This window comes from Capricornis sumatraensis, chromosome 18 (assembly GCF_032405125.1).
Source record: "Capricornis sumatraensis isolate serow.1 chromosome 18, serow.2, whole genome shotgun sequence".
NCBI classification, from domain to species: Eukaryota; Metazoa; Chordata; class Mammalia; order Artiodactyla; family Bovidae; genus Capricornis; species Capricornis sumatraensis.
This window is the reverse complement of record NC_091086.1, coordinates 7,038,732-7,057,797: the sequence shown is the minus strand read 5'-3', so window position 1 is coordinate 7,057,797 and position 19,066 is coordinate 7,038,732. Positions and strand designations below refer to the sequence as shown.

The window sequence follows — 19,066 nt, the reverse complement described above, 5'->3', positions numbered from 1 at the left end:
AATGAAAAACCCTTCACCAATATAATTCCTAACCAACCCATTATACTAATAATTTCTAACTCCCCCAAAGAATTTGCCTTTAGTAAGTCTAAAACATCTCATGTCTCTCAGATTGAGAGGCTATAAACAATCACATGCGGCTGTACGAACCTATACAGGTGGGCTAGATAACCTTCAGAGGAGTCCGGAAGCTGAAACACTCTTGTCAGGCCCAGGAATTTTTATTGCCTGGGAGCTGCATGTTTACTCCTTCTCCGAGACAAACGGTTATGGGGGAGAGCCCCCCGTAAAGTCAGAGGTGTAGGTGAGAGCATAAAACAGACTCTGGTTTTGGGGTTAGATGCTCGGGAACAGGGGGTTCCTGAGGCTTGATCACGCCTTTGCGTATGCCAAGCCTTCTTCCTCATGACCTTTGCCGTGGGCGGAGTTCCTCACGCTGGCCCCCGGCAAGGACTAAAGTCAAGAGCATCACTGAACTTCACCTTCCCTCCAACCAGTTTCCCCAAACTCCCTGCCCCTCGGAGTTGCTCTCCACCCCGGCTCCCGCCTCGCCCTCGGGCTGAGGGTTCTCCAGGCCGCCTGAGGGCACCGGCCCCACTCCAACCTGCGGTGCCATAGTAGGCCATCTCTCTGCACAAGTCATAGGGCGGGGGGCACGGGGGAAGCCCCCACACCTCGGCGCCGGGCACCAACCCCTGTACTATCTCCGACCCACCAGGAGGCCCTTGGAAGCTCATCCAGGTCCGAGGATCAACCCAGCCCGGCTCTGGCCCTCCCAGCCCATCGCCTCCATCCCCCGGCGGCGGCGAGAAGGCGAAGTCAGAAGCGAGGTGTCCCACCATGGGGAAGGAAGGCACCCCGAGGCGGGGGCCTAGAAAAACGAGGGATCTCCTAGAGACTCACAAGAAAAGTCTTAATGACCCCGATAATCACTCACCTAGAGCCAGACATCCAGGAGTGTGAAGGAAGTCAAGTGGGCCTTAGGAAGCTTTACTATGAAGAAAGCTAGTGGAGGTGATGGAATTCCAGCTGAGCTGTTTCAAATCCTAAAAGAGGATGCTGTTTAACTGCTGCACTCAATATGTCAACAAATTTAGAAAACTCAGCAGTGGACATAGGACTGGGAAGAGTCAGTTTTCATTCCAATCCCAAAGAAGGGCAATGCCAAAGAATGATCCTCCCAGAGCAGGGATCAAACTCTAGTCCTCTGCATTGGCAGGCGGATTCTTATCCACTGCACCACCAGGGAAGTTGGTTGCTTGTTGTTTAGTCATCCAGTTGTGTCCAACTCTTTTGCAACCCCATGGATTGGGATTTTCCAGGCAAGAATACTGGAGTGAGTTGCCATTTCTCTTCTCCAGGGGATCTTCCCAACCCAGGGATCAAACCCGAGTCTCCTGCACTGCAGGTGGACTCTTTACCCTTGAGCCACCCGGAAGTCCCACAGGGAAGGCCCTCCTCTCGATGCTTACTGTTTCTTAATTGGCCTTACTATAATAAACATTTTAAAATGAGGAACTCGGTGCCATGAAAAAATAAAGCGGGATCTATAAGTTTTGGATTTGCACTTGGTCACTGGATTCGATAATATTTTTCTAAGCAGCATGTTTGTTTTTTTCTTAATAACTATTTCCATAAAAATAGCTAAAGTCATTTTCTGAGAAGAAAGCACCTTAGATGCAAATAATTTTCTAGTCCTGAGCTTGCTCTGTTGGTTAAAATAGTGATATTTAGGATCAATAGCCATGCTTTTTATGACCACAAGAACTTTTTAATTACTGTTATTCAGTCCCAAATACACAGACTGTTAACTCTATATTTCCTGATAAAGCATGTTACAAAGTAATACAAGATAAGTGAACAAACCACTGCCTCTATCATCTGTCTATCTACCTGTTAACCAAAGTCCATAATTTATTCAGATTTGCTTAGTTTTTAACCTAATATCCTTTTTCTGTTCCAGGATCTCACATTACATTTAGTTGCCATGTCTCCTTAGGCTCATCTTACTGTGACAGTTTCTCATTTTCCCATGTTTTTTGATGGCCTTGACAGTTTTAACGAGTACTCATCAGCTATACGACAGGATACCCCACTACTAAACCTCATCTGCTATTTTTCTCATGATTAGACTGGGTTAGGGGTTTATGAAAGGAAGATCACACAGGTGAAGTGCCATTTTCATCACATCATATCAAGCATACATAGAATCAGCATACTTTATGGCTGTTGATATCAGCCTTGATCACCTGACCGAAGTAGCATTTCTCAGGTTTTCTCTTCGCTGGAAAGTGACTCTCCTCTGACCCTTTTCATTCTTTGGAAGGAAGTCACCATGCACAACTCACTTTTTCACCATTTACTTTTGGCAAAGTTTAATGTGCATGCTTTTCTGACTATAGATTAGTAGGAGACTTCTGTTTCAGTTTCAGTAAGATCCCCTGGAGAAGGAAATGGCAATGCACTCCAGCACTCTTGCCTGGAAAATCCCATGGATGGAGAAGCCTGATAGGCTACAGTCCATGGGGTTGCAAAGAGTCAGACACGACTGAATGACTTCACTTTCACTTTCACTTTCAAGATTTTGTGTGGAACATTATAACTGAATACTAGAGTGGATTTAGAGAAAGTTTCCATGGGTAGAGTTATCTCTTGTGTTGTTGGAAGAGGATGTTTGCTATGACCAGTGCGTTCTCTTGGCAAAACTCTGTTAGCATGTGCCCTGCTTCATTTTGTACTCTTAAAGCCAAACTTGCCTATTACTCACCAGCTATCTGTTGACTTCCTACTTTTGTATTCCAATCCCTTATGAGGAAAAGGACATCTTTTTTTGGTGTTAGTTCTAAAAGGTCTTGTAGATCTTCAAAGAACCATTCAACTTCAGCTTCTTTGGCATTATTGGTTGGGGCATAGACTGGGATTACTGTGACACTCAATGGTTTGCATTGGAAACAAACCAAGATCATTCAGTCATTTTTGACATTGCACCCCAGTTCTGCATTTCAGACTCTTGTTGACAAATGGGAGCTACTCCATTTCTTCTAAGGTCAGTTTTTACTCTAATCCCAAAGAAGGGCAATGCCAAAGAATGTTCAAACTACCACACAATTGCACTCATTTTACATGCTAGCAAGAGAATGCTCAAAATCCTTCAACAGCATGTGAATGGAGAACTTCCAAATGTACAAACTGGATTTTGAAAAGGCAAAGGGGCCACAGATCACATTGCCAACATCAATTGGATCATAGAAAAAGCAAGAGAATTCCAGAAAAACATCTATTTCATTGACTATGCTGAAGCTTTTGACTATATGGATCACAACAAACTGTGGAAAATTCTTAAAGAGATGGAAATGCCAGACTACGTTAGCTGCCTCCTGAGAAACCTATATGCAAATCAAGAGGCAACAGTTAGATCCAGACATGGAACAATGGGCTGTTTTAAAATTGGGAAAGGAGTACATCAAGGCTGTATATTGTCACCCTCCTTCTTTAACTTATATGCAGAGTATATCATGAGAAATGCCAGGCTGGATGAAGCACAAGCTGGAATCAAGATTTTCTGGGAGAATATCAACAACCGCAGATATGCAGATGACACCACCCTTATGACAGAAAGCAAAAAGGAACTAAAGAGCCTCTTGATGAAAGTGAAAGAGGAGAGTGAAAAAGCTGGCTTAAAACTCAGCATTCAAAAAACTAAGGTCATGGCATCTGGTTCCATCACCCCACGGCAAATAGAGGAAAAAAATGGAAACAGTGGCAGAGTTTATTTTCTTGGGCTCCAAAATCACTGCAGATGATGACTGCAGCTATGAAATTAAGAGACGCTTGCTCCTTGGAAGAAAAGCTATGACAAACCTATACAGCGTATTAAAAAGCAGAGGCATTACTTTGTCAAGCTTCCATGGTGGCTCAGACAGTAAAGAGTCTGCCTGCGATGCAGGAGACCTGGGTGTGATTCCTGCGTCGGGAAGGTGCCCTGGAGAAGGTATTGGCAACCCACTCCAGTGTTCTTGCCATGGATGCAGGAGCCTGGCAGGCTACAGTCCAGTGGTCACAAAGAGTCAGACACAATTGAGCAACTAACACTTACTTTGCAGACAAAGGTCCGTATGATCAGAGTTATAGTTTTTCCAGTAGTTACGTACAGATGTGAGAGCTGGACCATAAAGAAGGATGAGCACTGAAGAGATGATGCTTTCTAACCGTGGTGCTGGAGAAGGCTGTTGAGAGTCCCTCAGATACCAAGGGAGTCCTGAATATTCTTGGAAGGTCTGATGCTGAAGCTGAAGCTCCAATACTTTGGCTACCTGATGCAAAGAACTGACTCATTGGAAAAGACCCTGATGCTGGGAAAGATTGAAGGCAGGAGGAAAAGGGGATGACAGAGGATGAGATGGTTGGATGGCATCACTGACTCAATGGACATGAGTTTGATCAAGCTCTGGGAGTTGGTGATGGACAGGGAAGCCTGGCGTGCTGCAGCCCATGGTGTCACGAAATTGGACACGACTGGGTGACTGAACAGTAACAGCAACTGGGAGGATCATGCATGATGCAGTCCAGCTAAGCCCTTGCGCCACAACTACTGAGCCCGTGTCCTGCAACTGCTAAAGCCCTCGTGCCTAGAGCCTTGCTCTGCAACAAGAAAGAGAAGCCATGCACCACAGTGAAGAGAAGCTCCCACCACAGCTGGAGAAGCCCACGCACAGCAATGAAGACCCAGCACAGCCAAAAACAAACAGAACAAAACAGAAGCAGGCAGTCTGCCTCTGGTTCAAGATGGTGGAGCAGGAGGGCATCCTCACCTCCTCCAAGAACACCAAAATCGCAACTAGCTGTGGAACAACCATTGACAAGAGAGTGGTGGAACCCACCAAAGAAAGATACCCCACGTCTAAAGACGAAGAAGAAGCCGCAGCAAGATGGTAGGTAACTTATAAGTAAATTAAAATTATTTATAGTTTTTGATAAATAACAATTAAGAGCTTAGCTTTTTATGAAAGAAAACATGAACTCTGATAACTTTTTTCTGTATATCATACAGAAAATACATATATCATACACAGGTAACCAGAAGTTGAATATATGGTATATTTAAATAAAATCAACAGACAAAAAATTGGGATGAAATATATTACAGCATTAATTGTGGCTGTCTTTGAATGATGGATATATTGTTGGGCTTATGTTCTTAGCATCTAGAATGATGACAGCAACATTTTTAGTATTAAATAGGTTTTTACTTCAACATGGTTATATAAGATCTCTGAATCACCCAAAATATATTTCAAGTGAGGTGATACAACAGCATTTCCCCCTCATTATTTTTCTCTAAACCTTTTTTTCCTTCAGAAGCATAGTGTGCTTGTGTCTTTGCCACCCCATGGACTGTAGCCCACCAGGCTTCTCTGTCCATGGGAATTTTCAGGCAAGAGTACTGGACTGGGTTGCCATGCCCTTCTCCAGGTGATCTCCTGGACCCAGGAATCAAACCAGGGTCTCCTGCATTGCAGGCAGACTCTTTACCAGCTGAGCTACTAGGGAAGCCCCTGGTAAGCAAATTACTCTATTCTTATTCCTGTTTTAGTTTTCCAGTTAAGTATATTTTACATAAATTTCACCTCACTAGTACTATTTTTTAGGGTCACATTGAATTCTAATTCAATTCCCCAGGTTATTAGACATCCTGTCTAATTTTGTTTTCACAATTTTTCATCCAAGTACCTAATAATCACAGGTAGTATCCATTGTAATAATCCCAATTCAAAACCATAATTAACAATATAAGCAATGCAGTCAGTAAATTCAAATCTGAATAGGGTTTCCTTATGAATCTGTTGTTCATTCGCTCAGTCATGCCCAACTGTTTGCGACCCCATGACTGCAGCACTTCAGGCAGCTCATGTCCATCAGTGATACCATCCCATCATCTCATCCTCTGTTGCCCCCTTCTCCTGTCCTCAATCTTTCCCAGCATCAGGGTCTTTTCCAATAAGTAGGCTCTTTGCATCAGGTTATCAAAGTATTGGAGCTTCAGCATCAGTCCTTCCAATGAATATTGAGGGTTGATTTCCTTTATGATTGATTGGTTTGATCTTGCAGTCCAAAGGACTCTCAGGAGTCTTCTCCAGCACCACAGTTTGAAAGTATCAATTCTTCGGTGCTCATCCTTCTTTATGGTCCAACTCTCACATCCGTATATGACTACAGGAAAAATCATAACTTTGACTACACAGACCTTTGTTGACAAAGTATTGTGTCTGCTTTTTAATACACTGTCTAAGTTTGTTATAGCTTTTATTCCAAGGAGCAAGTGTCTTTTAATTTCATGGCTACAGTCACCATCTGCAGTGATTTTGGAGCCCAAGAAAATAAAGTCTGTCACCATTTCCATTTTTTCTCCATCTATTTGCCATGGGGTGATGGAACCAGATGCCATGATCTTAGTTTTCTGAATGTTGAATTTTAAGTCAGCTTTTTCACTCTCCTCTTTCACCTTCATCAAGAGGCTCTTCAGTTCCTCTTCACTTTCTGCCATTAGGGTGGTGTCATCTGCGTATCTGAGGTTGTTGATATTCTCCCAGCAATCTTGATTTTCATTTGTGAATGAATCTTGATTCATCCAGTGAGGCATTTTGCATGATGTACTAAGTGACCTCTAAATAGCTAATGAACCAAAGGGTAAAGTCCTTAAAGCCTAGGAATTTAAAAAAGAAAAAAAAAAAAAGCAAAGAAATAATTTTCTCTCTTTATACTTAATACAGTTTTCATCTTTTGAAAGCAGCAAATTCAGATAAACCACTTCTTTATTTTTCCGCGAGGGATGCAGGATTTTCATTTCCCAACCAAGGACTGAAACTGTGCCTCCTGTAGTGGTAGCGTGGAGTCTAAACCACTGGACCGCCAGGGAAGTCCCTATGATTTCCTTAAAATCTATTTATTTGGCTGCACTGGATCTTTGTTGGGCACACAGGAGCTTCGATCTTTATTGCAGTGTGTGGGATCCAAAAAATGCCACTATAGATACAATGCTTCCCTTGAATATACCTGTACCCTAATTTTAAAAGGCTATAGGCACATTTGGGTGTATTTACTAGAGGTGGTAATGTCCTCTTTTTAATTATGGTGTGTTCAAAAGACACTACTGGAAAAGCTAAATTTAGTCACAAGTGACATCAATATATGTGGAATACAATGACTGGTTAAAATTGCCACTCTCTTTTCTTCCTCAGAGAATTACCTCTTTTAAAAAACTGACTTTAAATATGTTAGAATATTAGATAGCATTTTACTGTTGACAGAAATATATAATAAGAAAATCAACAAAAAATGATAGTGCTATAAAAATAATTGTGTAAATACTATATTCATTTGATATATAAAACTTTAGGTGATTAGTTTTATTAAAGTTTGTAATTTAAAATTCTTAGAATAAGAAAATATGCTTCTTTTGATTAGATATCATAATTGATACCAGCCCAGAGTTATGACCAAAGATGTCCAAAAAATCTCTGCATCTTGATACATGTAAATTTACTTCATTTTACTTTATATATTATTAGTTTTCATAAATATAGCCCAATTTATCTATTCTTCACTGATAGCTTAGGTTTTATTTCCCAAACTATTTCAAAGTTGCCAAGAATATTATATATCATACAGTCTACTTTTACTCATGTGCAAGAATTTCTATAGTGTCTAAAGTAAATTTGCTGGTCTAGAAGCATATTTTCTTTCTTTCTTATAAGTTTTTTCCTATGAAATATGTCCAACATCCTAACAAACATCGTATGATATCTATGCATCATTTAAAAAACAACACTTAGTGTCATACCAGTATATCTACTGACTTGCTTAAAATAAGGGTTGAGTTATAAAAGAAGTAATTTAAAAATAATTTTTAAAATTAATAATAATGAAAGCATTTCCTATGAATATCTATGATCTCCATCCATAGTATGTAAAGGGAAATTTATAGCTTTTAGTATGTTTTTTTAGGAAACAAGATTTAAAAATAAACACAATAAGGATTCAACTCAAGAAATTGAAAAAGCACAACAAATCACTAAGAAGTGGGGGATAGGCTCAAAATAAGGACGTGGAGATGAAATAATAAGGCCATCCCATAAGGAGATGGAGTAAGGACAAGGACATGAGATGGAATAAAGAAAATAGTGAAGATTAACAAACCCAAATCCAGTTTTTGGAAAAGACTAATATGGTAGATCAAGAAAAAAAAGATATAAATAAGGATATTTCCTCAGAAAAGTCTGAGAATCACTAAATGGTACATTTCTTTTAAATAAAGATTCTTTAAAATAGAATACAAATATTAGCACCTACTTCCTCAGAATGAAGCTTCATAACAGACTGGTGCCAACTAAAATGCTGTACAGTATGCCTTCCTGTTCAGAGAAGACAGTTAAATATGATTAGTGGTTCATGGTTTCCCCGAGAAAACTGTAATTGTTAGAAGAGAACACTCAACTGATTGTGACATTTCTATGATGAATCTTTGTGTGAGGCCTTTACTTGTGTTAAGACATATTTTTAAAGTTACTTTCTACATTGATCAGCCTTATGGAAAAATATTTTAAAAATAATAATGATGATTGTTTGATGACAATAAATTCACTTCTCTACTTCACTTTGATCTGGTACACCTTTCTCCTTTATATACAATCATCTTTCTTTTTTACTTTCAAAATATCCATGATCCCAACTTCCAGACATCTTCTGCTGCTGCTGCTGCTAAGTCGCTTCAGTCGTATCCGACTCTGTGTGACCCCATAGACGGCAGCCCACCAGGCTCCCCCATCCCTGGGATTCTCCAGGCAAGAACACTGGAGTGGGCTGCCATTTCCTTCTCCAATGCATGAAAGTGAAAAGTGAAAGTGAAGTCGCTCAGTCGTGTCCGACTCTTAGCGACACCATGGACTGCAGCCTACCATGCTCCTCCGCCCATGGGATTTTCCAGGCAAGAGTACTGGAGTGGGGTGCCATTGCTTTCTCCACCAGACATCTTCTATATTTAGATTATTTGCGATTGTTCTCTTCCTTTTTGGCCATGCTTGCTTCTGGTTTGATTCTAATGCTCTCATCTAATCTGTTCCTACTTCTCAGAAAGCAGTAAGGCCTTAGCAGAGACAGCCAGAGAATCTTTGAGCATTGGTCCTTGGTCCAAAAGAAAATTACTATCTCTACTTTGTAAAGGAGAAATTGGGAACCAGATGAGTTAGGATACAGAATCATTTCCTTCTTTGTGCAATACTTCTTTCATTCTATCATCTTTATTTTTTATATATAAAACTTCTAATAGTTTTCTTATTAGATTAAAAGTACCCCCAAAGCATAGACATGGGAAAAGGGCATGAATATATCCATAATTACAGAATCCTTGCACAACCAACCTAAATACTCTGATGAATCTCTGTCTAGATCCAATTCAGAGCGATTAGAGAAATAAAGGTAAAAAAGCAAGAAATTAAAGCACTTTAGAATAATTTTATCCATGATATAGGTAAGAGTTTCTTAAACAAAACAGCCACAATTAAAAGGGAAAGGGTTAATATATTGGACTACATTGAAATTAAGAATTTCAGTTCAGCAAAAGAAATGCAGAAAAGTAAAAAAGCCAAACTACAGACAGAGTGGGAGAGAATATTTGCAACTCATAATCATCACAGTGCTCAGAATACATGAAGGACTCCTACAAATCAATAACTTGAAGCAAAAGAGAGGCACTTCCTGAAAACCAAATGCAAATGCTGATTGCAGCCATGAAATTAAAAGACGCTTATTTCTTGGAAGAAAAGTTATGACCAACCTAGATAGCATATGGAAAAGCAGAGACATTACTTTGCCAACAAAGGTCCATCTAGTCAAGGCTATGGTTTTTCCAGTGGTCATGTATGGCTGTGAGAGTCGGACTGTGAAGAAAGCTGAGCACCAAAGAATTGATGCTTTTGAACTGTGGTGTTGGAGAAGACTCTTGAGATTCCCTTAGACTGCAAGGAGATCCAACCAGTCCATTCTGAAGGAGGTCAGCCCTGGGATTTCTTTGGAGGGAATGATGCTGAAGCTCAAACTCCAGTACTTTGGCCGCCTCATGCAGAGTTGACTCATTGGCAAAGACTCTGATGCTGGGAGGGATTAGGGGCAGGAGGAGAAGGGGACAACAGAGGATGAGATGGCTGGATGGCATCACTGACTCAATGGATGTGAATCTGAGTCAGAACTCTGGGAGTTGGTGATGGACAGGGAGGCCTGGCGTGCTGCGATTCATGGGGTTGCAAAGAGTCGGACACGACTGAGCCACTGAACTGAACTGAACTGAACAAACAAAAAGTTAACTAAACTCAGTAATCAGGGAATACAAATTGAAACCACTGCGAGGTACTATTACATGACCATCGAATTAAAAAGTCTGACAATACTAAATTTAAGTGAGACTATACGGCAATAGAAATGCTCTTAAGAGTGATGAATGGCACAGAAACTGGTATGGCCACACTATGGAAAATAGTATGATATATGACCAAATGGGTGATTACATAGATTTTTTAATTTTTAATCATTTGTTTAATTGTACATATTAGTTTTATGTGCTTTTCTATATTTGTCATATCTCACAATTTTTTAAATAGTTAAAAGGTAGTAAATAAGCTCTTTGATCTGAATGGAAACCAAATTTTAAAAAATAATGTTTGGCTCATGGAATATATTTTAAAGGGGAAGCAAGGTGCTTGTTTTTACTAAAATATTACTATTACTATTGTCAAGAACTTTAAAAGATCTGTGGAACTGCTATGGCTTGATGAGGAAAACTTTACTCCATGGAATTTACCAGGCCGGAATACTAGAGTGGGTAGCCTTTCCCTTCTCCAGGGGATCTTCCTGACCTAGGAATCTAACCAGGGTCTCCTGCATTGTAGGGGAATTCTTTACCAACTGAGCTATCAGGGAAGCCCATAGGTTGTCAAGAACTTTATATGATCTGTGGCACTGATATGGCTTGATGGGGAAAACTTCATAGGGATCCAAGCACTCTGAAATCAAGAACCTAGTTCATTACTGTGAAGAATTTTATTAAGAAAAATTTATTTGACTAGGAAGTTTGTATGGATTTCCCCTTTTCCCTAAGAGGATTAACCAAAAATGTATTTCTTAAAAGTTACTATCACTGTTGGACAGAAGTAACCTGATGATAAGACTGGACCTCAGAACAATTAAAAATAGTTCAATTTTTAATTGGAATTTGACAGGTATGAGAAACCATTGTGTTAAAGAACTCAGTAAGGTCGATATTAACGATTGTTCCAGGTTTTCGCTGTGAACACGTGATGGCCTAAAGATCCTTCCACATAGAAAATGCCATGCTACTTCTCCAAATAACTCTCACATTAATTGAAAGAATATAATGGATTATTACCCACTGGAACTCACATGAAACACCCTTAAAAATGACTTGCGTTCAGGAGTTTCATTTACATGTTTAGGATTGGATAAAAATATATATGACCTTGTGGTAGAAGAATAATTTTATTACACTTACCAAATCTTAAAGTCAACACCAAATCCAGAAGGTCTGGTATGGCAGAAATTTCTTATTCTATTTGATAATTAAAAAGCTGAAATTTATTTAAGCAAAAAAATTTTTTTTCTCGATAACCTGTACCACATGTCTGATAAAGTATAGCAAAACTGCACAGTGTTTTGTTAACCAAGGTGGCTGGAAAATAGAATAGAGTGGACGGTAGTTTCCATTAGCGGGAAAGGCAAAAGGAAAGAAAAAAAGTGATTCTTTTGGTACCTCAATACAGTTAACTGGAAATCATTTTCTTTTACTAAGGGCTCTAATGGGAACATTTCCTCTGTTAGATTATTTATAACATGATACATATTCTAGACAGGAGGGGAAAAAAACTTTTATGGAGTAGGAAGCAATATTTCCAAATACTTTTTCTGTATTTCCAATATGTGAAAAATTCTCATGCCCTATGCTTCATTTATAATAGGACCTGTGGTGGAGATTCTGATTGACTTTATTGGATTTTAACATTCATCTCTATTTTCTCCTGAATGGACACATGAGGTTCTTGAATCAGAGACAGATGATTATTACTTGCATCATAATAATTGTGCTAGCTCCTCTTGCTCCAGTTCTTACCCCTGGAGAGATATGAGAACCAGACGTCACCCTACATGCATCGGGGCCTATAACGTGATGGAGGAAAGATGAGAGAAGAAACCCAGGCTTTTATGTAGAAAAAAACAGAGAGCTATTTTCTCCCCCTCTAAAAGGAGAGAGGAAAAAAACCCTCTGGATCCTGGGTTCTCACTCTTAAGTCTTTTATAATGTAAATCTCTCAGGGGATTACATAATTTCAGTGTCTCCAGCTTTACAAATCCCAGTTGGGGTGAGGCACCCCAACTTAAAATGTTAACATCTATCTCTAAAGTTAGATAACTCTTTTGAACTCTTATTATTTATACAGTAGGAAAATACCTTCTACATCTTCCTTTGAGTCTGGGATCTCAAGGTGCCATAATATTTGCCTGGAAAACCCGAACATTGCAGAAACACAAAAATACTTTCTCTCCATCTCACAGTGTTCCAAAATTAATTTTCCCTCTGCCTGGGTGACATAGTTGCCCAGCTAAAAAACTAAATTTCCAGTTGCTTTCAGATAGGTATGGCCTGGTGACTGAGTTCTCACCAATGGAAATGTTACTTCTGGGTTGGATAGCATCACCAACTCAATGAACATGAGTTTGAGCAAACTCTGGGAAATAGTGAAGGACAGGGAAACCTGGTTCATGGGGTCAGAAACAGTTGGATATGACTTAGTGACTGGACAACAACAGCAATGGTGCTACATAAAATATAAAGTTGACACTCTGACTATCTGGAGTTTGTGCTGTATGCAACAAATGTTGCATATTGCTGCATTCCCCTCAAAAATTTGAAAATCCTGTAATTAGCAGTTTCAGTGCTTGTATGAAGAACTAGAAAGTTATCCTTTTAACATCTGACAAACAAATGATATTGACAATTTGTTCAGGTAATGCATACGAACAAGCTGAAGTGTAAGAAGCGATTGCTCGATTCAGCTATGTCGTAGTTCCTCATTTCATCCATTTAGCATCTCCTATGTGAATGGCATCCGGTCCCATTAACTTCATGGCAAATAGATGGGGAAACAACGGAAACAGTGAGAGACTTTACTTTTTGGGCTCCAAAATCACTACAGATGGTGTCTGCAGCCATGAAATTAAGACACTTGCTCCTTCGAAGAAAAGTTATGACAAACCTAGACAGCATATTAAAAAGCAGAGACATTACTTTGCCAAAAACGTCCAGCTAGTCAAAGCTATGGTTTTTCCAATAGCCATGTATGGATATGAGAGGTGGACTATAAAGAAAGTTGAGCACCAAAGAACTGATGCTTTTGAACTGTGGTGTTGCAGAAGACTCTTGGGAGTCTCTTGGACTGCAAGGAGATCAAACCAGTCAATCATAAAGGAAATCAGTCCTGAATGTTCATTGGAAAGACTGATGCTGAGGCTGAAACTCCAGTACTGTGGCCACCTGATGCAAAGAACTGACTCATTGGAAAAGACCCTGATACTGGGAAAGATTGAACGCGGGAGAAGTGGGCAACAGAGGATGAGATGGTTGGATGGTATCACCAACTCCATGGATGTGAGTTTAAGTAAGCTCCAGGAGTTGGTGATGGACAGGGAAGCCTGGACTGCTTGCAGTTCATGGGATCGCAGAGTCAGACATGACTGAGTGACTGAACTGAACTGAACTGATGTGAAATTACTCTTTGGAAATAGAATAAGACAAAGCCTGAGGCTAAAGGAAACACTCATTTTCTTGAGTGTAAAAAATGAGAATTAGATGTATAGCCAAATGAGCTTTCTCAACAAATAGTGACAAACCCTCTCAGTTTTCCTCTGAGAATGTATTGATTTCATTTTCATTCCTAAAGGCTGTTTTCACTGGGTAAACAATTCTGGGTTATTTTTTTCAGTTCTTGAAAAATATTTGTTTCCTTCTAGCCTTGGAGGTTTCTGATTAGAAGGTCACTGTCATTTGGATCATCATTCCATCATTGTTCTTTGCACCTGCTTTTCCACTTTGTCTTTAGGCTTCAGAAATTTGATTATGAGTGCCTTAAATGTGTTTGAATTTATACTGTTTAGAGTTCACTCAGTTTCTTGAATCTATAGGTTTATGCCTCTCACTAAATTTGTAGAATTTTCAGCCATTTTTTTTTTTTTCAATGAATACTTTTCAGCCCACATTCTACCTTTTTTGGGAGTACTCTGATAACACCAATATTAGTTTTTATTTTAAGCTTCTTGAGACTATGGGAGTTTTTTCAGCCTATTTTTCCTGCTGGCCAGAATGGGTCATTTCTATTTTTCTGTCCTCATGTTTATGGACTCTTTCCTCTGACATCAGCATTCTAATATTGAGCACATTCATTGAGTTTATTTTACATATTATATTTTTTATTTATATAATTTCCATTTGTTTCTTCTTTATATTTTCTGTTTCTTTGCTAAGACTTTCTATTATTTTTGTTTTTTTAAGAGTACTTGCAACTGCTCAGTGAAGCATTTTTGTAACTGCTTTACGCTTCTTGTTAGATAATTCCAACATTTGTATCATGCCATTGTTGGCACTTGTTAATCGTCTTCTCATTCGAGTTGAGTATAATGAGTGAGTTATTTGTCTATCTTTTCTGGACGTTTGGGGCATTGTGTTCAGAGACTGGATCCTACTTAAACCTCCTGTTTTACGTTTAAAACAGGGGAAGTGTATAGAAATCTAGGCTATCCACAGGGCCTTCACTGATATTTTATTTTACTGGGAAAAGGGCTGAGGGAGGAGCAACTTGTTACCATTAGGTGGGAGAGAAACTCCAAGGTTTCTTCTCTGCCACCTCTGTATGTACCACCTCAGAAGGAAGACGGAAGAGGGCTTTGTTACTGCAAGGCAACAGTGAAAACCTAGTGGTTTTGCTCAGTATTTGCTGATGAGGATGAGAGTGGAAGCAAGACAGTTTTATGCAGTTTGGCCAGAGTAGGGCAACTTTTTAAAAAGTTTCTTTCTTGCCAGACTGTTTTCTCATCCTCTGTCAAGAGAAAGCAGGCCTGGGGTGGGGGGTGAGGGGGTGGTGCCTGCTTTTTTTGTCTAAATGTGTTGGCATTTCTGGGTTATCATCTCCCAGCATATATGAGACAAAAGAAAACTCAGGAAACAAAACAGTACGTCGTTCATTAAGTCTCGGGGACCCTGGCCATTACACCTCCTTTTCTCCATCTTTCAGAGTATTCTTGCATTCATTTTATATTAATACTTAATGCTCAGGGTTTTTAGCTTGGAAAATTCAGCAGTGGCCATAGGACTGGAAAAGGTCAGTTTTCATTCCAATTCCAAAGAAAGGCAATGCCAAAGAATGCTCAAACTACTACACAATTGCACTCATCTCACACGCTAGTAAAGTAATGCTCAAAATTCTCCAAGCCAGGCTTCAGCAATATGTGAACCATGAACCTCCAGATGTTCAAGCTGGTTTTAGAAAAGGGAGAGGAACCAGAGATCAAATTACCAACATCCGCTGGATCATTGAAAAAGCAATAGAGTTCCAGAAAAACATCTATTTCTGCTTTATTGACTATGCCAAAGCCTTTGAGTATGTAGATGACAATAAACTGTGGAAAATTCTGAGAGAGATGGGAATACCAGACCACCTGACCTGCCTCTTGAGAAATCTGTATGCAGGTCAGGAAGCAACAGTTAGAACTGGACATGGAACAACAGACTGGTTCCAAATAGGAAAAGGAGTACGTCAAGGCTGTATATTGTCACCCTGCTTATTTAACTTGTTTGCAGAGTACATCATGAGAAACTCTGGGCTGGAAGAAGCACAAGCTGGAACCGAGATTGCTGGGAGAAATATCAAGAACCTCAGATATGCAGATGACACCACCCTTATGGCAGAAAGTGAAGAGGAACTCAAAAGCCTCTTGATGAAAGTGAAAGAGGAGAGTGAAAAAGTTGGCTTAAAGCTCAACATTCAGAAAACGAAGATCATGGCATCTGGTCCCATCACTTCCTGGGAAATAGATGGGGAAACAGTGTCAGACTTTATTTTGAGGGGCTCCAAAATCACTACAGATGGTGATTGCAGCCATGAAATTAAGACGCTTACTCCTTGGAAAGAAAGTTATGACAAACCTAGATATCACATTAAAAAGCAGAGACATTACTTTGCCAACAAAGGTCTGTCTAGTCAAGGCTATGATTTTTCCAGTGGTCATGTATAGATGTGAGAGTTGGACTGTGAAGAAAGCTGAGTACCGAAGAAGTGATGCTTTTGAACTGTGGTGTTGGAGAAGAGTCTTGGACTGCATGGAGATCCAACCAGTCCATCCTAAAGGAGATCAGTCCTGGGTGTTCATTGGAAGGACCGATGCTGAAGCTGAAACTCCAATACTCTGGCCACCTCATGTGAAGAGTTGACACATTGGAAAAGACTTTGATGCTGGAAGGGATTGTGGGCAGGAAGAGAAAGGGACGACAGAGGATGAGATGGCTGAATGGCGTCACCAACTTGATGGACATGCATTTGAGTAAACTCCGGGATTTGGTGATGGACAGGGAGGCCTGGTGTGCTGTGATTCATGGGATCGCAAAGAATTGCACGTGACTGAACGACTGAACTGAACTGAATGGGAGGAACAGGGAGAAGTGATTCTGCTCCATCTTTCCTGGAACCAAAAGTTCAGTCCTCTTAACAGAGGACAATGCTTTTTTCCCTGAGTAATTCTGAGTAATTATCCTCACCTGGATTAATGAGACGAATTTTTCCAGCACAGAACAAAATCTTGAGACACATCTATTCTTCTAAAGAAGCCAAGGTGTCCTTCCCCAAGGTCTCAGCTACCTGGTATGCCCACCATTTACTATTTGAGGAGCAAGAAGGGAATATTAGTAACAGTAGATCCAGGGAATAGGGAAATTTATGGAAGATTAGGAGTGATTTATCAGCTTTTTTAAACTCCACTACAGCCCACACTTCAGTGGATAATAAATAGGAAAAGGAATATGCTTTTGAAAGGGAGTTTGAAAGGTTCACAATTAAAGTGTTATACACTTTTCCCCTCAGAACTTCCCTCCCCAAGGGATTAAATAAAGAAAAAAGAATCCCTTCCTTTGTTTGTTATGGTCTTTATTTAGATCTTTACTTATTTGGACCTGTAAATTCTCACTTTTGGTTAAAGTGTCATAGCTCTCCGTGTAATAACTAAAAAACCAGCTTGTAAAGATGACTAATGTGAACAAAAGTTGACACTGATGCTCATTAAAGACCAAGCTTACCTAACCATCAAGGCAATGAATAATGTTAAATGTTAACCTTCTTGTTCTATGGCTATTTCTTGGTTGAACAAACAGGTGTCTCTTAGGTTTGGTGATTGATATGCCTGGAGTTGGATGTACTATATAATTTTTTGAAGATCTGCCTTTTCTTCTACGTTTGGTATTTTTTAACTTAAGCTGCTAGCCGGCCTCTTTACCACAAGAGCTCTTTTTGCAATACGAGTATTGAACTGGTTATTATGAGCTTTCTTATTGTGACAAATATCCAGGCTTCTAAAGAACTGATCTCTTTTGTGAAATGCACCTTCCACTTCTGGCGTGTTTTTCTCATGTACTTTGACCTTGTCTGCCTCTGGTGGCTTCTGTTCCTTGTCGTTGTGCTCGTGATTCATTTGCACTGGCTCCCCTTGTAGAGGCTCTTCCTTCTGATGACGGAGTTCATCGAGCAGCTCTACTCTCTGCTCTAAGATCTGGCATTCATTCTCCAGCAAGGTTGCAATCAAGTGCAATGAATAGGTGTCTCGTCTCAGTCTCTTCACTTGTTCCTCCAGCTCTTGCTTAGCTGACTCATTATTTGTTTGAGTTAGGGAATGGGTGCCATTATTTTTAAGAGTATTGATGTCATTCTGAGATTCCTGATAGGATTTTATTAGTTTGCTGAGTTCGGTATGTTCCACACTCCAGTGTTCCACTTCCTGTAGTAACTGCTCCATGTTGTTCCTCAGTCTGATATTTTCTTCTTGAATGTGAAGGAATCTGTGCTTTGCTTTTTCCTTACTTAGCTGAGTTTCAGGAAGGGCGTTTTGTCCTTTTGAACAATTTACCAAATCCCTTGAACAGTCTTGCACTGTGTCCTCAGAGTTCTGGTTGTCCAACCTCATCTCCTGTTGCTTTGCATTCTCTTTTTTCCCTAGGTCCAAACTAGCAAGCAGTTTTTTCACTAGTACTTTATTTATTTCATCAAGTTCTATGATTTTTTCTCTAAGTTCTGTCACCTCAGACATGTTGGTTTCCTTAAAAGATTCTTTTGTTTCTGTGACCTTCTGTTCATAACTTGTCACATGTTTAACAATATCTTTAATTTCTTTTAAGAGGCTTTCAAACTTCTTTGCAATTCGCTGTTCAATTGCTTCATGGTCACTACTTTTTAGCGAAGGAAGAGAACTGCAAGAAACTGGGGGAAGTGATCCAATTTCAAATAAGGCAGTCATAATCCTAGGGTCCAAAGACTCTTCATTGAGATCAGGAAGCTTAAGTGTTTTGGAGGGGGTGGGCACTTCCATCTCAGCTGAATTAGTAGGGCTGATGACCAGGTCATAAATGAAGTAGAAAACCTTAGCGATTCCAGAAAGGAGAGGTGGTGGTCCTCTGTGCAAATGGGTAGAAAATGTGGAACTAAGCAGAACTCAGAGACCAGAGTTAAGGTCTGAAATCAGGAAGATGATGTTTGGGTGAAAGGTAACATCTCACACAACCTCAGAGGGAGAGTGGGGAAGGGGACAAGGAGCTAGGGCTCCATTTCTCTTCTTCCAGGCTTCTGGTGTTTATTCCCTGACCCTAGCAACCAGGTCTTTATTCTGTCACTGCGCCATTGTGGCCTGTCTCTAGATTCTGTCTCCTTTGGATCTCAACAGAAGCTTCCTAAACTCCCACCTGGTGACT

General features: G+C 40.0%; 1 protein-coding gene across 1 annotated transcript; it reads right to left on the bottom strand.

Annotated features, from left to right (window-relative positions):
* Positions 1–17,571: 17,571 nt before the first annotated feature.
* LOC138094342 (spermatogenic leucine zipper protein 1) lies at positions 17,572–18,690 on the bottom strand. Its single transcript, XM_068990375.1, has one exon. The coding sequence runs from the start codon at positions 18,685–18,687 to the stop codon at positions 17,572–17,574; it is 1,116 nt and encodes a 371-aa protein (XP_068846476.1). The 5' UTR covers positions 18,688–18,690.
* Between the last annotated feature and the right edge of the window lie 376 nt (positions 18,691–19,066).